The sequence below is a fragment of the Acomys minous genome (genome assembly GCF_964271855.1).
Source record: "Acomys minous genome assembly, chromosome: 18".
NCBI lineage: Eukaryota > Metazoa > Chordata > Mammalia > Rodentia > Muridae > Acomys > Acomys minous.
Genome location: NC_140501.1, coordinates 63,257,401 through 63,284,002, shown reverse-complemented (window position 1 = coordinate 63,284,002; position 26,602 = coordinate 63,257,401). Strand labels below are relative to the sequence as shown.

The window sequence follows — 26,602 nt, the reverse complement described above, 5'->3', positions numbered from 1 at the left end:
ACGTGATCCATTTGCTCTTGAGTTTTGCAAAGGGTGATAGATACAGATCTATTTGCATTTTTCCCCATGTAGACACCCAGTTATAACAGGACCATTTTTTAAAGATGTTTTCTTTTTTCCATTGTATGGTTTTGGTTTCTTTGTCCAAATCCAAGTGTCTTTAGGTGTGTGGTTTTATTTCTGTACTTTCAATTTGATTCCATTGATCGGTCTATCTGTGTTTATGCCAATAGTATGTGGTTTGTATTATTGTTGCTCTGTAGTACAGCTTTAAATGAAGGATGGTGGTACCTCCTGAAGTTTTTACTGTGCAGGATTGCTATAGCTATCCTGTGTTTTTGGTTTTCCCATTTGAAGTTGAGAATTGCTCTTTAAAAGTCTGTAAGGAATTTTGTTGGAATTTTTATGGAAATTGCATTGAATCCATGGATTACTTTTCAGAAGATGACACTCTAACTATATCAATCCTACTGATGCATGAGCATGGGCAATCTTTCCATCTTCTGATATCTTCTTCAAAGACTTGAAATTAATGTCATTCAGGTCTTTCACTTGCTTGGCTAAAGTCACACAAAGATTTATTGTATTGTTTGTGTCTATTGTGAAGAATGTTGTTGCCCTAATTTCTTTCTCAGCCCATTAATCTCTAATCTAAAGGAGGGATACTGATGTTTTGAAGTAATTTTGATTCAAGCCATTTTGCTGAAGATGTTTATCAGCAGGAGGAGGTCTCTGGTAGAAATTTGGGGCTCACTTTGCATACTATGATATCATCTTCAAATACTGAAAATTTAACTTCTTCCTTCCCAATTCATATCCCCCTCGAGCTCCTTTAGTCGTCTTATTGCTCTAGCTAGAACTTCAAACACTTGTCTTGTCCAAGATTTGAAAGAAAATGCCTTAAGTTTCTCCCCATTTAATTTGATGTTGCCTATAGGCTTGTTGTACTGGAATCATTGAGTTTAGGCATGCACATTGTATCTCTGGTCTCTCAAAGACTTTTAACATGCAGGAGTATTGGATTTTGTCAAAGATTTTTTAGCATCTAATGCAAAGTTAACGTGGTTGTTGTATTTTAGTTTATTTATATGGTGGATTACATTGATGGGGTTTTTTTGGGGGGGTGTCCATTCTCTTGGATCTGCAGGTATGGAGTAATTTATTTCTCATGTTTTCTTGGGTATAGTTAACCTCCTTGGGTTGGAGTTTTCCTTCTAGTATCTTCTGTGGGGCTGGGTTTATAGATAAATATTGTTTACATTTAGTTTTGTCATGGAATATCTTGTTTTTTCCATCTATGATGATTAAAAGTTGTGCTGAGTATAGTGGTCTGGGCTGACTCTGTGGTCTCTTAGAGTCTGCAGTATATCTGCTCAAGCCCTTGTGACTTTCTGAATCTCTGTTGGGAAGTCAGGTGTAATTATAATATGTCTGCCTTTACATGCTACTTAGTCCTTTTCCCTTGCAATTTTAATATTCCTTCTTTGTTCAGTACATTTAATGTTTTGATTATTTTGTGGTGGGATATTTTCTTTACTGATCTAATCAATTTGATGTTTTGTAAGCTTCTTATATGTTTATAGACATCTCTTTCTTTAGATTGGGGAAGTTAATTTCTACAATTTTTTTTAAAAATGGGACTTGGAGCTGAAGGTCTTCTCTTTCTCCTTCTCCTTCTCCCTCTTCTTCCTTGTCTTCCACTTCTTCCTCTTCTTCATCTTCTCCTTCTCCTCCTATTCCTATTATTCTTAGGTTTGGGTTTATCATAGTATCCCAGATTTCTACATGTTTGTGTCAGGAACTTTTCAGATTTAGCATTTTATTTGACCAATACATCAATGTCTTCAGTTGTATCATCTATGCCTGAGATTCTCTCTTCCATCTCTTCTATTCTGTTGATGATCTTGTGTCTGTAGTTCCTGTTCTAATCCCTGGTTTTCCATCTCCAGGATTCACTCAGTTTGTGTTTCCTTTATTGATTCTATTTCCTTTGCTTCATTGTTTGATTGAATTTTCCTATATTTCTTTAATGGGTTCATTCACTGCCTCTCTAAAAGCTTCTATCATCTTTATAAGGTAGGATTGAAGGTCATCTCTTGTTCTTTGTCTTTGTTAGGAAATCCAGGGTTTATTGTAATAGGATAACTGGCCTCTGGTGCCCTGGCTCTTGTTGATTGTGTTTCATGCTGACCATTAGCCATCTGGTTGTCCCCAGAGTGGAATAGATGTTCCTCATGATGGCAGGACTCAGGAGGCAGACAGAGCCTTGGTCCTCACAATGCAGTTCAGGGAACAGCCTGTGGCTCACCTCTACTGGCTGTTCCTAGAGTCCTGCAAGCCTCCTCATGAAGGGAGACAGAGCTGTGAGCCTAACAATGGAGCTCAAGAGACAGAACACAGCTCATCTCTGCTCTCTGTGGCCCAGGAGGACCAGGCAGGCAGGGAGGTATCTAAACTAGATGTTTCTGGGAACTCTACAGACATCCTCAGGAAAGTAGCTGATAGGTTTTGAGAGACAGTGTGCTGTCTGTCCTTAGATGGAAGCAACAGGAAGGAGACTGGCAGGAATTGGTGGAGATATCTAACCTGGATGTTCCTGGGGCCCTGTGGGCCTCCCCAGGAGTGTGGGCAATGAGGCTCAGGGGACAGTATGCTGGCTGTACTCCCAACTTAATCCTTGTTAAAACATTTTTTAAATTACAAATACAGATCAATACTGACCTGTCCAGTGAAACAAGAGGGTTAAAGCGAAGAAAGAGTCTATCAAGTACCTGATACAAAGCCATAGACATGCATGTGTTAGTTGATGGTGTCAAAAGATACTAGCATCACTTAGATGCATAAGGTTCACAAACTGCCATATCCCCACTGGCCAGGAGGGGAAGCCCGGACTTCAGACTGAACCAGGGTTGTTGAGAGACTGGAGGTCATTGCTGAGCCTCTCTCTCCATGGAAGAATTGAGTTGGAAGAGAGCTCAGCTAGCCTAGGTGGCAGGTGTGAGCATCAGGTGACTGGCAGCCCAAGTCTAGCTGGAATATGAGGAAGAGGAAAGTCCACAGTGTTTGGAACATATAGGTAGAGGAGTGAAAGGCTGGCTGAAATCAGGCCTGTGGCAGGAGGGGCTGGAAGAAGTCAGAAGGCAAACCCTGGTAGGCCAGAAGGGTTACAAAAGTGGACTGAGCTTTGTGCTGGGCTGGGAAATAGGACTGAAGTGATCCTGGGGCTATCAGAGGCATGTCTCAGCCTTCTAGACTGCTGACAGTTCAGGTGACGAAAGTAGCCTGCCCTGCTAGAGACCGGAAGGTCCTGGTATAGCACATTGAATGGGTGGTCCTGCCCACAGCCTACTGAATTTCCAGAGAGGACTCATCCTTTGCCTCAAAGCCTTGTTCGGCTCTCTTCTAAATGTTGGGTGCTGATGACAGTGGGTTAGAGATGACATGAATGTCCTAGGCCCAGGAAGATTCATTTCCAGTATGAAGAAGAGTGACTGAGTGTATGGCACCTCTGCAGTGCTGTAGCCTCCTGATGGATGTATTGTAAGAAAGCCAGCCTTGGAGAGTTGAGAATTAAATATGTGTATGGTAGGATGTCCTGGCAGACAATGTTAATCCCAGCACTGGCAAAGTAGAGAGGGGCAGATCTCTGTGAGTTTAAGTCCAGGATGGTTTCCATAGTAAATTCCAGGCCAGCCAGACCTATACAGTGAGATCCTATATCAAAAATTTAAAAAAAAAAAAAAACCAATCCCCTACTCCCACCACGTATGCATGATAAATATGTGGGAATTTTACAGCCTGAAGTTCCAGTGAGGGGAGGGGCTGGGGAAGGAGGAGGAAGCAAAGCCCAGAACTGACAGGACATGGCTGCCTAGACCAACGAGGTGCACAAAAAATAAAGTGGCTCAGACAACAACAGACTTCAGGTATATGCACTTAGGAGATCATTTATTATGAAATTTCAGCCTTTGCTGTCCAATGCCTATAGTTCTTGTCTGAGTACAGACAAGATGGTCAGGCACATGGTTTAAAACCTGTTAGGGGAGATTCATGTTTCTGTTTATCCAGGGCAGGAAGTGTGCAACCTTAGTGAAGACTTCTGGAGTGATCCTCTTGGATTTTCCATAGGATACAACCCCATAAGCTCTGTTGTCACATATGAGGGGTCCCCCAGAGTCACCCTGTAGGCAGAGAAAGGAAGAACTGAGCCTGGCTCCCTCTGGCTCTACACTGGCCTCCTCCTGGCAAGGTAAACAGTCAGATCAGGGTAAGGACAGACTTTCCAACTTCCCTCAGTGCCAGAGCTCCAGGGAAGCCCAACTTTTCCTACCAGCTCAGTCCAAGGCATTCCCTGAAGTCCTCAGGAATGCTGTGGGATAATTGATGCATTTTGGGGGATGACTGAAGTTTCCCCACCTCCCACTCTTGCTACCTCCACACAAGGGACTAATAAGTGCACTCTTGGACTGAGCCTTCTCTGCTCTGAGGCTTGAGGGTCTGGCCAGTCTCACTGGCAGGCCTCTCTTAGGTTCCTCTCTCCCTGTGTCTTGTCTGTTAAATGCTTGAACCTCACCGCAAAAGCAAGCTGCTCTTTTTTGGGGTCTCCAGCACATATCTGTGTGGTGTTGGAATAGTGACGGAAGCATTTTTTGCATTCCTTGTCCCCCTCGATGATCAGTTCAGCCTCTTGAAGGAGGTCAGTTACAGAAAACTCCTTAAGGGATTTTGATCCCCAGCCAGCCACATGGCACACATCCCCAGTCCTCACATGGACATTGCGCCTGGGTAGGTTGAGGAGCCTCACAGCTTTACTCCTCCTGGCCTTTCTCTCCAGCTGATGGGAAGAGACAGGAGAGACCAGCTCAGCCAGGAGCCTGCTGCCCTGGGTCACACGAAAGCCAGGATAGAAGGGAGGAAAGAAGCAGGATGAGAGCAGAAGGGAGGGGAAGAGCTGCACCAGGAAGAACACAGGCAGCAGGGGTGGGGTGGAGGGTGAGGGGGAGTGGAGGTGTGTGGGTGGGAAGGGTGGCAGGTCTCACCTTTAACAGCATGATGTCATTGGAGTAGTCCTTAGGATTATAGTCCGGGTGGGGAATGGCTTTTGCCACAGGGATGATCTGCTGGGTCTGCTCCTGTGTCTTGATGTTATGGGCCCCCAGCGTGACTTTCTTTGAGCTGTGCAGAGACAGAAAGAACATGAGAGATGTGCAGTCAGGGAGGATGTAATCCAGGTGCTGTGAAAGACAGGATGGGGTTCTAGCTGAGGGGACTTGAGGACACAAGACGGCCTCAATATGTGACCAACTTCTCTCTGTTTCTCAGGGCTCTGAGAGTCCTGGCGGCTCCCTCTTGCTTCTAGATAGTATTGTAAAGCTTGCACTGAGATTTAAGGTGAACATTCCACCTCAACCACTGCTTTAGTTGGGCCAGTGCAGTTGATTTCAGCTCAAGTGTGCTGCTGGCTCAGCCCTCACACCCTCTGATGCCATATACATCAGACTTTCATTTTCACAGTCCTGTCTTCTAGTGAGCTCTCAGGGGAGCAGCCACAGGAAAGGACAGAAGCACCTGTGTGGGGGTCTCAGAAACTGTGGGCGAGCTGCTTCTCCTCACCTTCCAGTGCAGTGAGCAGCTGTCAGCACGAAGTTGTATCGAATCAGGAAGCCTCCGCAGCGACTCCTATTCCCATCAATATCCTTAGACTCAATAAATGCCATGTAGGGGCGGGAGTGGGGCCTGGCCTCATGGCCCCCAATGATCTCCTCTGAAAGAAAAGGATAGAATATGAGTTACCTTGCAACAGATGAGGTCAGGAGATAATATCTAGAAAGGAGGATGATAGAGGGTGGGATCGGCAGTCCCCTAAGACGGTTGCAGACAGGATTCCTTGCACATGGAATAATCTTTGGTGAATCTTAAGCCTCAGATCCTGCTCTGAGAAGGCTTGGGTAGCCCTTGTCCACCAGGCTCAATTTTACAAGCGCATGGAGAAATAATCCCTGTCTTCATGATGCTAGAAGCCAAGGGGATCCTGTATGGCTCACCTTGGTCCTTTCTTTGTTAGTGAGTCACCCTAACCTCTCTAACATGGAGATTGGTGTCATTTCTATGCCTTTTACCCCCAAGCACTATGGATGTGGATTTTCTGACATTCTCCTATTCTGGTGCCCAACACATCTTAGACTCCCAGCAAATGCTTTTGGCTACAAGAATGAATGATGACTTCTACTTAGTTGGAGCATAGGTGATGCGGTGCTGGTGGGATTCAGAGCCTGGGGGACATTCAGTGTGCTGGCAAAGATGGAAATAGTTGGTGAGCTGCAGAAAAGAGTGAAGAGGCCAACTAGCACTAGACAGAAGAGTTAGTGGCATGTGCAGTGCAGGCATCTTGTTACCCTGGGCATGATTTTCAGCAGGCTAATGGTGGAGGTTAATGAAGAATGTTAGTATTCTTGACCTGGTGGCCTCACTCATTGCATGCTGGTCATTAAAGTTGCCATTAACCTAGGCTCAAGAAAGTTAATGACATACATTTTCTATCTTTGCATCTCTGTTACAACTCTTTCTAAGGATGATCTAGTCCCCACGTGATGAAGAAAAGCTGGAAGAAGCCAGTCTCTATTAAGCTTTCTGAAAACACCTCCCTTCCTCAGACCTTGTTAGAATCTAGCCAGTGTCAAATTTCCAAGTCTGGCTTTAGGAGGGACCTGAGGTTCACAAAGCTCCTGTGTGCACTGTCAGAATCATTCCTGACTCCTGCCTAGCAGAAGGACAGCAGTGGTGTCATGAGATGACACCTCTGCAACAGGGCTGCTCACTTACCTGCTTGAGCTCCAAGGGGCAGAAGAAAGGCCAGGAGAATCAGCACTGGTGCCATCTTCCCAGGAGGGCTGCTCATGTTTGAGGAGGGCAGAGTAGACACAGCCCTGGGAAGGGGATGAAGCAGGTGTGTGCTCAGTGGCCTCACGGGCTTTTAAACCTATGCAGCTCTGCTTCTCATCTGTGTCACATCATATAAGGAAGTTTTCTGATTTGGGTAAACATGACGCTGTCACCACATTTACCTATTATCAGCTAAGCTAGCAAGAAAGTAGAGAGTGTAGACACTGTGGTTGAATAGTCCTGAGCACCCAGGAAGTCTACTGTGGCTGCATTGAGACAAAAATGTGTCTTTTTCTATTAAATCCTTTTACATTGTGGTAAGATCTATTTGGGTTTCTTTTTTTCCTTCCTTCCTTCTTTTCTTCTTCTTCTTCTTCTTCTTCTTCTTCTTCTTCTTCTTCTTCTTCTTCTTCTTCTTTGTTGTTGGTGGTTGGTTGTTGGTTTGGTTAGGTTTTTTTTTTATGCAAGCCTTTAATCCCAGCACTCGGGAGGCAGAGGCAGGCAGGTTGCTGTGAGTTCGAAGCCAGCCTGGTCTACAAAGGAAGTCTGGGACAACCAAGACTAACACAGACAGAATCTGTCTCCAAAAAAAAAACTTTCTTTTTTAAATAATACTGACAACCAATTTATCCTAAAAACAATTATAGCACTACTATAACACAGTACTTAAAGTCTTGATACCACTGGCTAGGCAGTATTGCAGTTCATCATCTCACTAACCTTTGGGACAACTGATCATACTATGGAACAATCTGTTTGAATAATCTGATGAATTAATCATATCTCACTCTGACTCTTCTGAAACTGCTAAGAAGTTAGAGAGAAATCTCAAAGCAAGTGTTTGCCCTGTATCCAAGGATCACACGTTACTGTCATATGTAGTTAAGTATAATAACGAATCACAAGTGACAGGTGTAGGTACTTGTTTATTAGCTACTGTCATTTATGTCTGGGGCAAGAGCTCCAAGATTGAGTTTAATGGTCAGCAAGCTCAGCATTGGCTTCCCTCTGAGGACTTCAGGGTACTGTCTACAGGTCTGCCTAGCATTTTCTATAGACAAACAGGATCTTGTTAAGATCTTGAATGATGATTTAATGATCTAGGTCAGGAGTGAGAGAGACAGGGATGCAGCGCTGAGAAGGCTGAACTTGCCTGGAGGGAGCTGAGAACATGAGCTTAGAGGACAAGATGCTGAGAGCTGTGTGGGGTCAGCTGTGGGTGAGACAGGCTGGCCTTGCCCTGAAGACAGGTGTTGGTGGGGGGGTAGGGTGCGTATCTAGGTAACCCACAGACCTACTCAGTTCCTGCTTTTCCATCACTACTTTATGTTTTTCAGATTTTTAAAAATTTCTTCATCATATACCAGTGGAGGTTTTCCTGTCTTAGTTGTAAACTAAAGTGCTTATATTAATTGGATTTAAAATTAATCATGTAGTCCACATGTACTTAATCTTTTGCCTTTTTTGTGCCACATTGAAGGGATAACTTTTGGGCTACACATTTCTTACACAAGCTATAAGGAAAGTTGCTAATTTCCCCCTGAAAAGAGACTGTATATAAATGACACAATATCTGCACACACAGATAAGCTATAACACCCTTATAGAATAAAATAATCTTAATTATGTGGGTGCACATTTGGAGATGATCTTTTAAAACCAGGAAGCAAGCTCTATGTTGGTCATGTCTAATAAATAAATTGAAAACATATAAGTCATAACATTTACTTCATTATGCTTTTGCCATAAAGGAGAGGAGGACAACAGGAATCTGCACGGATATCCAACATTGCTTTTGAGAAATGAATGTTTCACTCCCATGCTTGATGGACATAGGTCTGATCTCAGTGAATTCCTAAAGTCCTGCTCATATATTTTGGTTTTGCTTTCCTCTTAGTGTGCTTAACACTTTAAATTAAGATATATTTCCCCCACTTTTGCTCTCATTCCTCCCATGTCTCTCAACCCCCTTCAGATTCATGATCTCTTATTCTTTAATTATTATTCTCACTCACACAATTACAAGGGAGTAAATATATAAATCCAAGTTACTACGTCATCTTAATATTTCTTGAACACATATTTCTACCAGGTCTGACAACTTGGGATTGGATGACCATATTAGGGAAAGACTGATTCTCCCTCTCAGCAGCTTATAATTGTTTCTTGCTCCTCATCAAGCGATGGGGCCACTTCCTATTTCCCCATCCTCTTTGGAAGATCACCTGGTTGTTGTCATCGCTCAGGTCTCGTTTTAGCAGCCGCATTTTTGAGGTTTCCTGGGTATGATTTTCTTGTCAATTCTAGAGGGCATAGAGCTAAAAGATTTTAACGTTTTATTGAGTGTACATATCTGAGTTTGGGTATGTGCCCATGAGTGCAGGTGCTTGGGTATGTGTACTTGAGTACAGGTGCCCTTGGAAACTAGAGGATCTGAAATAACAAGTGGATATAAAGTACGCAACATGGCTGCTCAGAATTGAACTTGGATCCTCTGAAGAACAACCCATCCTGTTCAGTCTTCTGAACCATCTCTCCAGTCATTGTGTGCTCAGTCCTTGAAATTGGTTGCTCACAAATGTAGCTGCTGTGAAATAGCAGTGGTGTGAATGCAGTGTGACTGTAAAGTGTGAGCATCCATCTCTGAGAAGGACCTATAAAAGCCCCATAAAGGTCATGAATGGACATGATCAAAAATATTTTTAAGTTGAATGAAGAATTGCAGTTCTATGCATTCCATTTGACAACCAGCTGGTACCATATATATGGTGACTAAAAATGGATTTGTGAAAATACCAAAGTAGTTACAATATTTCTGGAAATCATGAAATTGTTTTCAAATTCTCATGCCAAATGTAAAAGCAAGGCAACATCACTCTTCATAAAATTGTTTTCAGCTGCAACGAATCAGCGAACTCTTCCATGGATCAGGTGGGTAACCTCAGTTCAGATCTAGGAACTTTCCATGTATTGGTTGGGTGGCCTGACGTCAGAGTCAATTGTGCTCTACACCGTGGGGTCTCCTCTGGGCTAAAAGACCCAGACACTGGTGCCTTCTGGTCCACAGTTCCTTTTGATGCACAGAGAGGGGTGCTGCTTGCTAGCATGCTGTGGCTAGCTAAGCATTGGAGCCTGCGCCCTCTCTCTGGATTGGCTGGGTGACCACCCGTGTTCCATGTTCTGGTTTCCTCTGGGCTAGAAGAACCAGAGACTTATGGCCTACTGTTTGGATCGAGACAGAGAGCAAGGGTGCTCCTTGCTTCCCCACATGTGGCTAAGTTTTGGGAGTCACTCCTGCTCCTGACCTGTGCCTGCACCTTCTTGAACCTGTGAACTCTCCATGGATTAGCCAGGTGACCTGAGGTCAGATCTGCCCATGCTCCACACCACATGTTGGTACCCTGCAGCCCACAGTTCAGTCTAAGACGGAGAGGGAGTGCAGTGAGCTAGCCAGTATATGGCTTTGGCAACTGTGCCTGGGCCCTCCTGAACACTGGAGCCTTCCTTGTATTGACTAGTTGATATTCCGAGGTCAGATTCACTGGTCCTCCACGCCCTGTGGTCTCCCCTGGGCTAGCCGACCCAGACTCTGGTGCCCTGTAGGCCACAGTTCAGTCCAGACTGAGTCTGAGATGTAGATAGAGCATAGATACAGCTTGTAGACAGGCATGCATCCAGACTCTGGGGACTGGGCACACACCTGCAGAGACCCAGAGACTCCTCCATGGACCAACTGGATGGTCCCGGGCCAGACCCACCTGTGCACCACACAGTGTGGAGTCCTCTCACACAGTGCACCCCTGTTGTGGCACTCTGTAGCTCCCAACCCTTCTCCAGTCGGACACAGTGCATGATCGGCGCTGCCATCTTGAATCTCTCTGACAAACAACTCTTTTTTTTTTCTTTTGGTTTTTTTTCTTTTTGTTGACAATATTCATATTACATCTCAATTGTTATCCCATCTCTTGTATCCTCCCATTCCTTCCTCCCTCCCTCCCGCTTTCACCCTATTCCCCTCCCCTCTGACTGTGACTAAGGGGGACCTCCCCTTAGATGAAACAACTCTTTAAAAAATGCTCTCCTATTAACCCCGGCCATCAACCTCCCAGATATGCAGATCTTTCTATTTTTAGACTTACAAAAACAAGATTATGCCTTTGAGGAGGTCTCAGACACTTTCTAGGTCCTACTTTGCTCCTGACACTTATCTATCCAGAGCCTAGGCAACACCATCCCATCTGGCCTTCCTGTTAAAGTACTCTTGTCACAGCCTCTCTGCTCATCTCTAAATCTAACAAATTAACACTAAGATCCCCCTGACAATCTACCACTCACTCTTTCAAGTCCAATTTATGAAGGACTCCAATCACTTCCACCATCTTGGATTCTATCCCTCAAAACTTCTCTTATTAAAAAAAAAAGTACAACTCTTGTTTCTTACCTCACATCCCCTCAACCCCTCCATGTTTATCCCTTTACTCCAACATCCTCCAGACCTGCTTCACTCCTGTCAGAGACTCTAGAATACCTCCCCCCCCCCCGCCATCCATCTCACACACAAGAGGGTCATCTAGTGACTTCTTCCTACACTTTGTATATAAATGGCATTTCTTCCTCTCTGATAGCCACCATGTTGCAGCATGGCCCCAGATGCTGCCATCATTGAGGAGGCCTCCTTATACCCACATGCTACCCACCAACAGGCAGAATTACTAGCCCTCACCAGAGCCTTCCAAATTGCCAAAACCACATCATTAACAGAGTCTACCTATTCTCCATTTATGTTTTTCTTATCTTGCTAACACACTCCACCATCTGGAAGGAACAAGGATTTCTAAACACAAGAAGCCAACTCAATTATTAACTCTTCATATATCCATGACCTCCTCAGGGCCTCTCTTTTATTTTCTCAAAGTGGCTTGGTTCATTCCAAGGCACATCAGACAGAACCCTCCATTGCTGGTAAAGGCAATAATTGTCCCAACATGGCAGCCCTTCAGCCTGCTCTTTTATCTCTTATGGCTCTCCACACTTCCCTCCACATGACTCTACTACTTAACTCAGAAAACAACACCCCTGGCCCTCCTTCAACACAGGACATTGTCTGATACTTATAACAAATATTTTACTCTAACCTATAAATCCTTTTTATTATTTATTCAAACCCACCTGACTCTCAGAAGATATGATTTTTTTTTTTACAGAACATAACCCAAACCTGCAATGTATACCAGCGAACTAACCTCACCTCGACTATATGAACTGCTAGTTTTCCTATTCACCGAGTTATAAAGGTTTGAGGTTATGAAAGTCTAAAAAAAGTTCTAATGTAGATAAATAGAAGTTGTAAAGATCTGAAAATATATAAACTAAGTTGTGAGAGTCTGTAGAAAAATGGTCTAAGAAAATGTTTTAATGACTGAGGATGTGAGAATTTAAGTAAATTGTGAGGATTTAAAAAAATTAATTATGGGTCTGAGAAAATGATTTAAGATTTTCAGACTTCTTTCCCTCTCTTTATGCTATTGTTTGGGATCCCAAACTTTTACTATAACTCAAAGACATAAATATTCTACCCTTTATACAATATGGGTTTCAGTAAAGATTACAGTGGTAAAATTGTATCTCTTTTTATGAACTTAAAATCTTAAAAAACTTAAAAGCTTCAGGGATTTGATTTAAATCCACCTCTCAAAAGCCAAATAGACTCCAAGTAAGAACTCCTGTCAACCAGCAGCCTAAATTTTCCCACCTGCCTACTTCTGAGGGTGGAACCTCTTCCCCCTTTCCTTGGCCCTCTCCCTTTTCCCACTGTCTTCGGATTCCCCCTCCCAACTACAAGAACCACAGGTCTGGAAATTTCAAATGTACACCCAATATAAAATAAAATAAAATAAATCCCCTATCTACCCCAAGAGGCTTTGCAGAGGTGGCTGCTGTGTCACATGTGCTACAGCAGGTGGCGGCAAAGAGAGAGGCTATGTCTCCACTCAGTGTTTTGACCTGTGAACATCTGAATGATTAGCCTAACATTCTCTGGGAAAAAAAAACAAAAAACAAAAAAACAACAACAAAAAAACAACAACAAAAACCAACCTTGAACCGACCACCAGTCTCGCACCAAGGGGCCCAGACAGGGAGCTAGTCTAAGATGAACACCAGTCCATCACAGTGCAGGCCTGGCAGGGAGGTGCAGATCATGCAACAGATGACCCCTTCCCTGTCCTGTAATGCATGAGCGCAGGAGAGAGCAGGGTATAGCACATCTGAGACCACTCCTGAGACAACACACAGACACTCCAGGTGCCACTAAGAAGAGAAAGTAAGTGGCAGAGAAATGGAAGAGAAACAGAAACAGAATGTGAGCACAACAAAGAGAGGCAGAGCTGGAGAGCCGAGGGTAGTGAGGAACAGCCTCTTGTAGTACTACCTGCAACCATGATGCGGTCCAGACCTGTGCTGCCATCAGGCAGCACATCTGGGTCCATAGCCTGCAGCACCATAGCACCTGTTATCACCAACGTCCAGGTGGATGTTCCCGGTCTAGGCTGCCTTCTGAGGGCAAATTGATGTCTGAAGGCTGTGCAGACCTGTCCCTACCCCTCACCTGGGCATCATGAGAGAGCTGGCCCTGGAGGCATGACAGCAAGAGAGCTGGCCTCACCCTCATGCTGCTGAGCTGTAGTACTCCTGAGAATGGAGTCCCATACATTCCAAGAGTTGTGCATGAGCTTGCCTCAAGGACATGGGCATGAAAGGACTTACCCTACCACTTGTTTCCTTGTGGCAGCATGGGTGATGGAGAGATACCTTCCCTCTCCCTTCCCCTTCACCACTTGTAGCATGTGGGAGATTGTTGGAAGAATCCTGCTGCTTGAGGCTGCAGCCCTTACAGTCCAGGTAGCCATTCTGAGCTCAGTGATAGGTGCAGGACTCCCTCTCCCCAGCAGGGCCTTTGGCTCTGTGCCTGACTCCATCTGGAGAGTGTCTTTAGACATAAATGTCCCTAACCACCTTTGATATATGGCCCTTGACACAGCTCCCTGCTGGCTTTCCCTTCCCTGCGCCTATAGGATAATTAGGTACTGTGTTCCAGTCATACGATAGGAGTGTGCTGCCAAATGTAAAATACGCATGCTAAAGTGTCTGGTTTCAACCACTTATAAACAGCTGTCCTGGAAGCCCCACACACACTCCCCAAGGGGTATATAACCTTTTTTCTCCCTGAGTAAAGTTGAACTAGCTCCTGAAGTGTATCCCAGAGTGTTTTATCTCTGTCATGCTTATGGTCTTCCAGGCCCTGTATCTCATCTTTTGCTCCCCTTGCCTAGGTGGTCTGGTGGCCATCAGCTCCCCAGGGAGGAAGAGAACCACAGCTGGTGCCTGGTGTGGGGCTCGAGACTATACCAGGAAAGGTAAGCAGCCCCTTACAAGAAGGGTAGTCAGGCTCCCCACTGTACATTAGGAGTCTGGAGGTCCCCCGCTGTAGAGAGCAACGGGTACCAAGATGAGTGGATAAGGAATTCTGGCTCCAGGCTCTGCTAAGCGTCTGCTACACCCCCCGCATCGCCCCCTCCAGGCAATGGGTAGTGAAACTCTGCCTGGCCTTTCCATCCTGAGGACTGGTCACTTTCCTTCCAAGCTTGTGCTGCCTGGGGCTTACTCACTCCCCCAAGCTGATTGCTCACGGAAACTTCAACTTTCTCGAGGGAGAATCAAGTCTCTATCAAGCACTTTCCTTCCTTTCTAACCACAGGAAACTGGACATCACATCAAAGAGATATCCAAATTCACTCCCTCAGAGCTTTACTTAAGTCCAGATGACTTAAAATCTCCCAAAAAGAAAGCTTTAGAATTCTGCGGTGAGATGCTTCAATTCATCCCTTGGGTCCTATCAGCAGATATCTCAGATCTTTGGACCTGATGGCTTACCTAGCTCATAAGAGAACATCCCAGGGAGGCTACAATTTGCCTCCCTCCTTTCTCCCGGTAATAGCTGCTATTAGACAATGAGTAACAAAAACCACCCCCAAACCTCAGAGTGACCCATCAGAGGGAAAGACTGAAAAGAAAACCAAATGACAGGTCTCAAATGAAGAGGAAGACCCTAAAAATCGCCCCGTAGATGACCCAGTTGTCTTTTTAAAAGCAATGCTCTTAAATAAAGCACATGATTTAATTCCACACCACCACTTCCCTCCCTCCCTCCCTCCCTTCCCCCTCCGCCTTATGACCCTTCACTGACCACAGAGAACAAAGATTCTAACTCCTCATTGGATGCAGAGGGTGAAGACCCTTAAAACGAGACTCAGATAAGCCCTCCCCCCACCTCTCCCACCTCCACCTGAGGAACCTCCTCCACCCACAGCCATAAGACAGCTTTCTAACCATGGAGACTCAGAGACTCAGAGACTTGCTGGCTAAGAATAGTTATCCCCAGCCTGGAAGTAGCTATCCCCAGCCACCTAGGTCCTAATTTCCAGGAACCTTGAGACACCTGCCCATGGGGATTTTTCCTGTTAATTTATGTTTAAACAAGACAACACTCACTAGTCTGGTACGCGCTTCAGACAGCATAATTTTAAAAGCTACACCAAGCCGTTGGGAGAGGACACAATTCATACCCCATGGACCAAATCTATTTTACAAATTTTCAATGCAAACTTTTTAACTCTGCAAGACTGGAAAGATTTATGTGGGTCTCCTCTCCCCAGCTCTCTGTTTATACAATGGGAGGCCCTGTTTAGGGATGAATAAATGCCAAATTCAAGACAGAGAAAACAAAATATATAATCCACAGGTAGGACTACAGCAAGGACAACCACACACACATGCGCGCACACACATGCACACACACGCACACACATGCGCACACACACAGAGAGAGCAATTAATAAACTGGAATTACGAACAACTGTTTGGCCAAGGTAATTTCTCCACAAAACTTCAGCAGGTTTTACTCCCTGCTGTCTTCCTGGCCCAAATTCGTTCAATTGCACTTCAGGCCTTGGACCACCTAACTCTCTTATCCACAGGCCCTGGAGAGGTTTCTCTACTGGCTCTCTTTTAAAAAAACCAACTGAGACCCTCCAATACTTTATACTAAAGATACAAGCCAGTTTAGACAAAAGACAGCAGACCCTGCTGCAAAAGCAGCGATCCTAAACAATGTTATCTGGGAAGGAATGACCCCAGAGTACAGGCAAACATGCCAGGGACTAAACATGAACATTATGACAAATGGTTTATGCCTATGATATTGGGACTGCCTCTTACCAGGCCTCCTCCCTGGCCAAAGCCTTTACAGCTACAACACAGCTTAAGGAAGTTGCCCGAGAAATGACTCAACCACCTTCAAACCTCCTAGTTTTTCTAAATGAAATCACATGTTAAGCCTTCTCCTCTGCCACATGATGGCTGTCCTTAGCACCAATGCCTCAGCATCTCCCCACAGCTGTACCAGGAGCTGAGCCTGTGCTAACTCATCATAATATCGTTTCACAGGAAAAACAAATGAGATCAAGAGCGTCCTGTAAGACCCCCTCCCCTGTGCACCCGGCATAGCAAGCATAGCAGCAGTAACGTTATCTTGCAAGGCAAGACTAAAATAATGGGTTCCCGAGGTAAGATAAGGCCTGGAGCTCAGAGGAGAAAGATAAAAGCGTGCTTGTCCTTGTCAAACAAAATATTTATGGTTGGCCATCTGGCCCAGGGAGTGGACAAACTCCCCTGTTCCCATCCGATGGCCGGGCCATAACCTCGCTCCATGTCAAACAAGATATTTATGGATGGCCACCTGGCCCAGAGAACGGGTAAACTCCCCTGCTCCCAGAGCCCACCTAATGACCGGACTATAACCTCGCCTCATTTAAATTTACCAATCAGAGCCCTGTAACTATGCTTTTTCGCTTCTGTAACCGAGCTTCCCGCCAAACTCCCTATAAAGGACCCCCTAAAGACTCGCCCGGCGCGCCAGCCTCTTGGGAGACTGAAACGCCCGGGTACCCGTCCCCTTAATAATAAAGCCTCTTGCTTGTTGCAGCCGAAGCCTTGGTCTCGTTGGTTCTTGGTGGGGGTCTCCGCGTTAAGACCGCCGTGTCGGGGGTCTTACATTTGGAGGTTCCACCGAGATCGAGACCCCCGCCTGGGGACCATCGACCCAAATTCGGGAGGTAAGCCTTTGTCTTTGCGCCGGCCGGCTTTGTCGTTGTTGATCGTTGTTAATCGTTACGTGTCACGGTGTTTGCGCAAACTCTCTGAATCTGGCAAGGGCGGGGGAAGCTGACGAGCTTGTACTCCCCCCTTGTGGCCCGGGGAGACGTCCCTGTGGAATTCTGTACTAGAACCCTGTCTCCTCCAGGGTTATTTGGGGCTCCGGCCCATCTGAGAGGCTATTCGCCTCATCTGGAAGGCGGGGGGTACGGATCCCCTGCGGCGGCCGAGCCGCCGCCTGCAACCGCCGCTTTATTTTCGCTTTGGCGCAAGCGTCCCGCGCAGGCTGTGTCTGGTCTTCTGTGTGTAGTGTTTCTCTGTTGTGTTTCGTTCTATATTTTCGGCACCATGGGTCAGACTCTTGTCACCCCACTAACCCTTACTTTGCAGCACTTCAAAGAGGTCCGTGCCATAGCGCACAATTTGTCAGTAGAAGTTCGCAAGGGCAGATGGGAAACTCTTTGTTCCGCTGAATGGCCTACGCTTTATACCGGGTGGCCACAAGATGGCACTTTTAACCTTTCTCTCATTCTACAGATCAAGTCCAAAATTATAGACCCTGGACCACACGGTCATCCGGACCAGGTCCCCTACATAATGACTTGGGAATCTCTCGTTCGTGACCCTCCTCCATGGGTCAGACCTTTCCTCATTCAGCCCCCTACTATCCCCACCTCTCTTATCACGCCCACCTTAGAACAGCCGCCGGCCCAGACTCCAGCGGCTTCCCCTGGGGCCGCTCCCCATTCCGCTTTGACGCAGCCGCCGGCCCAGACTCCAGCGGCTTCCCCTGGGGCCGCTCCCCATTCCGCTTTGACGCAGCCGCCGGCCCAGACTCCAGCGGCTTCCCCTGGGGCCGCTCCCCATTCCGCTTTGACGCAGCCGCCGGCCCAGACTCCAGCGGCCCCCGCTGGGGCAGGTCTCTACCCCGCCATTGTACGCGCCCCCCCCAAGGTCTTGCCACCGGATGAGGGACCCCTCCTGGATCTCCTGACTGAAGAACCACCCCCTTATCGGGCCCCAGGCCCAGCCTCACCGGCCGGACTTCAGGCTCCCTCGGCTCCTCCCTTGCCGGGGCCACCTGAAGATCTTGCGCCGCCGCCGCCTGAGCGCTCCGGACCCATGCCTCACCCTGACGATATTGCTCCCACCGCAGCAACCGAGGCCTCACCAATGGCCGGCCGACTACGCAGCCGGCGCGAGGTTCCACCCCAGACCTCTCAGGCCTTCCCCCTTCGGGCTGGCATGGGTGGCCAGGTACAATATTGGCCGTTTTCCGCCTCAGATCTTTATAACTGGAAAAATAATAACCCTTCTTTTTCTAAGGACCCCTCCCGGCTAACCTCCCTTATTGAGTCCATTCTAGTCACCCATCAACCCACTTGGGATGATTGTCAACAGCTTCTACAGACGCTCCTTACCTCTGAGAAAAAGCAGCGCGTCCTTCTGGAGGCACGCAAGAGCGTCCCAGGAGCTAATGGGCGGCCTACCCAGCTGCCAAATGAGATAGCCAGTGCCTTCCCCTTGGAACGACCCGACTGGGACTTCAATACTGAGGAAGGTAGGGCCCACCTACGCCTTTATCGTCAGCTGCTTATAGCGGGTCTCCAAAAAGCCGCCAGGCGGCCCACCAATTTGGCCCAGGTTAAGATGGTTACTCAAAAAGCAGATGAGACGCCGTCAGCTTTCCTTGAGCGTCTAAAAGAAGCTTATAGGGTCTATACTCCATATGATCCGGAGGACCCCCTCCTGGCCACCACCCTGGCCATGGCTTTTATCTGGCAGTCTGCCCCAGATATCAGACGCAAATTGGAGAAATTGGAGGAACTTAAAGAGAGTACAGTTCAGGATCTTTTAAAGGAGGCAGAGAAAGTTTATAATAAGAGAGAGACGCCGGAAGAGAGAGAAGAAAGGCTTAGGAAAGAGTCTGAAGAAAGGGAAGAGAGATTGAAAAAAGAAGCGGAAGAGAGGAAAAATGCTAGAGATAAAAAGAGACATAGAGAAATGAGTAGACTTTTGGCCACCGTAGTTTCAGGACGCCAGGATAGTCAGGGCCAGGGAGGACGGAGAAAAACCCCTGTGGATAAGGACCAATGTGCCTATTGTAAGGAGAGAGGTCACTGGGTACGGGACTGTCCCAGGCGTCCCAAAGGGCCCCGTAAAACCCCCCCCTCCGCGGCTCTCCTCAACCTGGAAGACTGAAAAAGTCAGGGTCAGGAGCCTCCCCCTGAACCCCGGCTAACTCTAAATGTGGGGGGGCAACCCGTCACCTTCTTGGTGGATACGGGAGCTCAGCACTCCGTCCTTACCACCGCACCGGGGCCCCTGACAACAAAGACTGCCTGGGTGCAAGGAGCGACTGGCGGGAAGCCTTACCGCTGGACCACCGAGAGAAAAGTACATCTTGCCACCGGTAAGGTCTCACATTCCTTTCTTCACGTCCCGGACTGCCCATATCCCCTCCTGGGAAGAGACTTATTAACCAAACTCAAGGCCCAAATTCACTTCGAAGAAGGGCACACTCGTGTGACAGGACCACAAGGGCGGCCTATTCAGACTTTGGTATTAAATTTAGAGGATGAATACAGATTGTATGAGACTGACCCCCCTGGGAGCGATACCCCTAGCCCAGACTGGCAAGCCCTGTATCCATCATCATGGGCCGAAACTGGGGGAATGGGCCTAGCTCACCAACAGCCCCCCATATTAGTACACCTTAAGGCTTCTGCCACCCCAGTCTCTATCCGGCAGTACCCTATGTCACAGGCAGCCTACCTGGGAATACGGCCTCATATTCGGAGACTCCTGGACCAAGGCATACTGACTCCTTGTCAGTCTCCCTGGAACACCCCCTTGCTTCCTGTTAAAAAGCCCGGAACGGGGGATTATCGGCCGGTCCAAGACTTAAGAGAAGTCAACAAACGGGTTAAAGACATACATCCTACTGTCCCCAACCCTTACAACCTATTGACGGGGCTATCCCCAGACCATGTCTGGTACACTGTGCTGGACTTAAAGGATGCTTTCTTCTGCCTAAGACTGCATCCCTCCAGCCAGCCTCTCTTTGCATTCGAATGGAAGGACCCCGACTTGGGGATTTCGGGGCAACTAACATGGACACGGCTGCCACAGGGATTTAAAAATAGTCCCACCCTGTTCGATGAGGCCTTACACCGTGATTTGGCCGACTTCAGGGTACGATACCCAGACCTCATATTGCTCCAATATGTGGACGATCTCCTCCTGACAGCCCCCTCTAAGGAGAGCTGCCGACGGGGAACCCACGCCCTCCTACAAGTCCTAGGACGGCTGAGGTATCGAGCCTCTTTCAAAAAGGCACAAATTTGCCAGACTGAAGTAACCTACCTAGGTTACTCCATCAAGGATGGACAGAGGTGGCTCACTCCGGCTAGAAAACAAACTGTCCTCCAAATCCCGCCACCGCGGTCCCCCCGTCAGCTCAGAGAATTTTTAGGAACAGCGGGCTTTTGCCGCCTCTGGATCCCTGGGTTCGCGGAACTGGCAGCTCCCCTGTACCCCCTCACCAAGCCAGGAACGATGTTTGTCTGGGGGCCCACCCATCAACAGGCCTTCGAGGCTATTAAGACTGCCTTAATTTCAGCCCCCGCACTGGGGCTGCCCGATTTAACCAAGCCCTTTAAGTTGTTCATTGACGAGAAGCAAGGCTACGCCAAGGGAATTCTAATTCAGAGACTGGGGCCCTGGAAAAGGCCTATAGCCTACCTCTCTAAGAAACTGGACTCCGTGGCAGCAGGCTGGCCCCCTTGCCTACGGATGGTTGCTACAGCCGCCTTACTCCTTAAAGACTCTAATAAACTCACCATGGGACAGCCAATTACTATCTTAGCGCCCCATGCCATGGAATCCCTGGTCCGGCAGCCCCCAGACAGATGACTCTCCAACGCCCGGGTTACACATTACCAGGCCATGCTTTTAGACTCGGACAGAGTCACCTTTGGGCCAATAACCAATCTCAACCCTGCCACGCTGCTCCCTCTCCCAGACGGGCCCGAGGATCATGACTGTCAGCAAGTCCTGGCGGAAATCCACGGAACCCGCCCTGACCTCACTGACCAGCCCCTCCCTCACCCAGACTTCGTTTGGTATACGGATGGGAGCAGCTTCCTGGATAACGGGACACGACGGGCCGGAGCGGCTATCACCACCACCGACCAGGTAATATGGGCCAGCCCTCTGCCCCCAGGGACCTCCGCCCAGCGTGCTGAACTGATCGCCCTGACCAAGGCCCTGGAACTGGCAAAAGGAAAGAGGCTAACAGTCTATACAGACAGCCGGTATGCCTTCGCCACAGCCCACGTACATGGAGAAATTTATCGGCGCCGAGGACTCCTCACCTCAGAAGGTAAAGAAATTAAAAATAAGACTGAAATCCTGGCCCTCCTGAAGGCCCTCTTTTTACCCCAGCAGCTCAGCATCATCCATTGCCCGGGCCACCAGAAAGGGGACTCTCCTGAGGCTCGAGGTAATCGGCTGGCTGACGAGACAGCCCGCCAAGCCGCTACAAGACCCCTCGACACTCTCGAGGCGCTCTCCTTACAAGGAGACACCGGAGCGCCAAGACAGCAGGACCGGAATTGGAAATTCACCGACGACGACATACAAAGACTTCAAAAGATGGGCGCGCTTCCTGAAGGCCCTGACCATTGGCGATACCAGGACAAGGTAGTCGTCCCCTCAAAAGAAACTGACTATTTGATTGACTACTTCCACAAGCTCACTCATTTAAGCGCCCAGAAGATGAAGACCCTCCTTGAAAAAGAAGAAACGGACTTTTACCTATTGGGAAAAAAGGAGGCCCTCCAGAGAGCCATTGACAATTGCCGGCCCTGCACGCTGGTCAATACCAACAAGTCCTTAAATTTGTCAGGAACTAGGGTCCGAGGACACCGGCCAGGGACCCATTGGGAAATTGACTTCACGGAGATCAAACCAGGTATATACGGATACCGGTACCTGCTGGTCTTCGTAGATACTTTTTCAGGATGGACTGAAGCCTTCCCCACCAAACATGAGACGGCCAAGGTGGTTTCCAAGAAGCTTTTAGATGATATTTTCCCTCGCTACGGGATGCCACAGGTAATTGGGTCCGACAACGGACCAGCCTTCGTCTCCCAGGTAAGCCAGCAGGTGGCCAAACTACTGGGGATTAATTGGAAATTACATTGTTCTTATAGACCCCAGAGTTCAGGACAGGTAGAGCGCATGAATAGATCTATTAAGGAGACTTTGACTAAATTAACGCTTGCAGCTGGCACTAAGGACTGGGTGGCCCTGCTACCCCTGGCCCTATACAGGGTTAGGAACACCCCTGGCCCACATAGACTTACTCCCTTTAAGATTGTCTATGGTTCACATGTTCCTATTGTTCACTTCCTTGACCCAGATATCGGCTCCTTCGCTACCAGGCCTTCCCTCCAGGCACACCTAAGAGCCCTCCAAGAGGTGCAAAATGAGGTATGGAAGCCCCTAGCCCGTGCTTATAAAGACCAGCTTGACAAACCCCTGGCCCCTCACCCATTCCAGGTCGGAGACTACGTCTGGGTCCGACGCCACCGGACCAAGAACCTTGAACCCCGCTGGAAAGGACCTTACGCTGTTCTCCTGACTACCCCGACGGCTCTCAAGGTAGACGGAATTGCCACCTGGATCCACGCAGCCCACGTCAAGGCAGCCAGGGAGACAGACCCAGACAAGACAACATGGAAGGCCCATCGAACCGACAATCCCCTAAAGATAAGACTTTCCCGAACCTGATCCGCCCCATGACCCTTACTTTTCTCCTACTATCCCTCCCCTGGGCCCCGTCTGCCAGCCCTCACACTCCAGTACAACAAACCTGGGAGGTAACCAATGAAGAGGGAGACACCGTCTGGTCGGTCACCGCACTACATCCTCCATGGACTTGGTGGCCGGACCTGACGCCAGACCTCTGTAAGTTGGCAGCCGGGTCACTAACATGGGACCTTCCCGACCACACTGACCTCTCTAATCCCCCGGCTGAAAGACTATGCGTGCCAAATGGGATAGGAAGCACTCTCGGGTGCTCCGGACAGTTCTACCGGGCTAATCTTCGGTCCATTCAGTTCTATGTTTGCCCAGGACAAGGCCAATCTCGGCAGTTCAAGCGCCAATGTGGGGGGGCCCCTGATTTCTTTTGTGCCGCATGGGGCTGTGAAACCACGGGCGAGGCTTCCTGGAACCCCTCTTCCAGTTGGGACCTGATCACGGTAAAGAGAAACAGTAGCTATGACAGGCCAGGAGAAGGAGAAAGAAATGAGTATAAATACCTCCAGACTAAATGCGCCCCCTTCAATAGCCCAGAGGGGCCCTGCAAGAAAAAGTACTGCAACCCCATAGTCATCAAGTTTACAGAAAAAGGAAAGCAGGATCGCCGATGGCTTAAGGGGAACACTTGGGGGTTGCGATTGTATAAATCAAACAAAGACCATGGGCTAATTTTCAAGGTCAAGTTAACCCTGACCACCGCTCCCACCATGGCAATAGGCCCTAACCCTGTCCTGGCCGAGCCACCTCAAGCCCAGCCTAGACCCCAGGTGCTACCCCCACCCGCTCCACCGACGACGTCATTTTCGGTAAATCCTAGCACCCCCTCTGCCCTAGATTCACATCCTAACACGAAAAACCAGCTCCTGGACTTGGTAACGGGGACATACCAGGCCCTAAACTATACTTCCCCGGAAAAGACTAAGGAATGTTGGATGTGTCTCACCTCCCAACCCCCTTACTATGAGGGAGTTGCCCTTACGACCAGCATTACCAACTCCTCCACCCCAGACAATAGGTGTCTCTCCAATACCCCTCACCGCCTCACGCTGTCTGAAATATCCGGCAAGGGAACTTGCTTAGGGACCGTCCCCTCGTCCCATAAATCCCTGTGCAACACCACTTTGACCAGCACCCTGAAAATTTCGGAAACCAGGTACCTCACTGGCCCAAATGGAACCTACTGGGCCTGTAACACTGGGTTAACCCCATGTGTCACAACATCCGTCCTTAAAATGTCTTCGGACTTCTGTGTATTAGTCCAGCTCTTCCCCAAGATCACATACCATGACCCCTCCGACCTATACCGCTATTTTGAGGGGATTAATCGTTACCCCCGAGAGCCAGTATCCATCACTCTGGCACTGCTACTGGGAGGATTAACAGTCGGGGGAGTTGCGGCAGGGATCGGAACCGGGACCACTGCTCTCACTCAGGTTGCTCATTTTCAGCAGCTACAACAGGCCATGAACGCAGATCTTCAAGCATTAAAAAAATCTATTAGTGCATTAGAACAGTCCCTAACCTCCCTTTCTGAGGTAGTACTCCAAAATCGTAGAGGGTTAGACATTTTATTCCTGAAAGAAGGTGGACTCTGTGCAGCCCTCAAGGAAAAATGTTGTTTTTACGCTGACCATACAGGGGTAGTTAGAGATAGTATGTCCAAGCTGCGAGAAAGACTAAAACAGCGACAGTTACAATTCGAATCAGGACGAACGTGGTATGAAAACTGGTTTAATAAGGCTCCTTGGTTCACCACTTTAATATCTACCATAACAGGCCCTTTGTTAATTATTGTTCTGCTCCTACTTTTTGGGCCCTGCGTTCTTAACAGACTGATGCAATTCATCCGAAACCAAGGCCACCTATCAGTTGTACAGGCCTTGGTTCTAACCCGACAATACCAACAGCTCCAACAGACACAACCAGAGGTCATTGAATGAAAGATTTCATTCAATTTACAACAAGAGGGGGGAATGTAAGACCCCCTCCCCTGTGCACCCGGCATAGCAAGCATAGCAGCAGTAACGTTATCTTGCAAGGCAAGACTAAAATAATGGGTTCCCGAGGTAAGATAAGGCCTGGAGCTCAGAGGAGAAAGATAAAAGCGTGCTTGTCCTTGTCAAACAAAATATTTATGGTCGGCCATCTGGCCCAGGGAGTGGACAAACTCCCCTGTTCCCATCCGATGGCCGGGCCATAACCTCGCTCCATGTCAAACAAGATATTTATGGATGGCCACCTGGCCCAGAGAACGGGTAAACTCCCCTGCTCCCAGAGCCCACCTAATGACCGGACTATAACCTCGCCTCATTTAAATTTACCAATCAGAGCCCTGTAACTATGCTTTTTCGCTTCTGTAACCGAGCTTCCCGCCAAACTCCCTATAAAGGACCCCCTAAAGACTCGCCCGGCGCGCCAGCCTCTTGGGAGACTGAAACGCCCGGGTACCCGTCCCCTTAATAATAAAGCCTCTTGCTTGTTGCAGCCGAAGCCTTGGTCTCGTTGGTTCTTGGTGGGGGTCTCCGCGTTAAGACCGCCGTGTCGGGGGTCTTACAGTCCTACTAGTCAACAATCGCCAAACTGATGTAATCCCTTCATGAAAGCAAGATTAACCTCAAGGACTTGATTTCTAATGCTTCCATAACTCATGCAGTCACTTTCAAAAAGACCAAGACATACAGAGAATCTTTTATACAGGTCACGTAATTAACATGACCTTTAATTCCTCCAGTATTTTAAACAGCTGGGAAAATGGTAAAGGATGCTGGACCAGGACTGAGATTCCTCTAACGCCTGCCCCTGCTTTCTGCAGTGCCCACACATTCTTTGAGCATAATGCCAGTGGAGAATGATAACATTCAACACATTGCTGACTTCCTTCAGTACCCATCCTGACACCCGTTTCTCTGCACATCTAGCAATAGACCTCTGCTGCCTGCAGTATTGATTAGTACCACCCTTCTGTACCGCAGGGCCACCAACATTTTCACCAGTTTTACCTTGCCAGACATTCCCCTTTTCAATCAAATGTCCACCGTACACCTCTAACTTTCTCCTAGACCTAAACCAATGGACCACTGGTGTGCTGTCAATCGAACTGTCCCTCCCTGGACCTGCCATCCCCCTTGGATCTGCCTGGACCACAACAGCTGCCACCGTCCAGAAACACTTGACTGGAGACTTCTGAATCAACCTCGAGCAGACGATGACATCTACAGATGTCCTGTAGTTTCTCCCTGATTTTCTCCAATGATAGATGAGCTCTCTTGCCTGAGTTACGCTACAGAGCAAAAGAACACTAAACTTAATAACTGCTGATCATGGGGACTTACATGATCTCGGGGAAGGCATGTAACTTTTATGTAAATGTATCAAATGTTTTTTAAATCAATGTTAATGCCCTCAAAACCCTTTGTACATACTCACTATGGAGGTTTTAACTCACTGTGCAATTATGTAGTTTCAGAACCTCTTGTTTTCCTAGCTCATGCCCCTTATTAGCCTTCTAATTGTGTTGTGTTTTATTTTGGTGCTTGCCCCTTGCCTCATACAGTTCCTCAGGTGACAGATTCCCATCATTGCTAGAATCACTACAAGTCAGGCCATGGGACTTTACCAGACTCCAAGTCCCTCTGAAATAAACCATAAATTTCTTAAAGTTCATGGTGACACTTCTCTA

The 26,602-nt window shown here is 47.8% G+C and overlaps 1 protein-coding gene across 1 annotated transcript; it reads right to left on the bottom strand.

Moving 5' to 3' along the window:
- Positions 1-4,037: 4,037 nt before the first annotated feature.
- Positions 4,038-6,999, bottom strand: LOC311589117 (granzyme E-like; the record flags this gene model as incomplete). Its single annotated transcript, XM_084767400.1, has 5 exons — positions 6,823-6,999; positions 5,614-5,764; positions 5,040-5,175; positions 4,574-4,834; positions 4,038-4,181 (listed from the first exon to the last, which is right to left on the bottom strand). Exons 1-5 carry the CDS (start codon positions 6,896-6,898, stop codon positions 4,038-4,040), a joined length of 768 nt encoding a protein of 255 aa, XP_084623526.1. The 5' UTR covers positions 6,899-6,999.
- Positions 7,000-26,602: the final 19,603 nt, after the last annotated feature.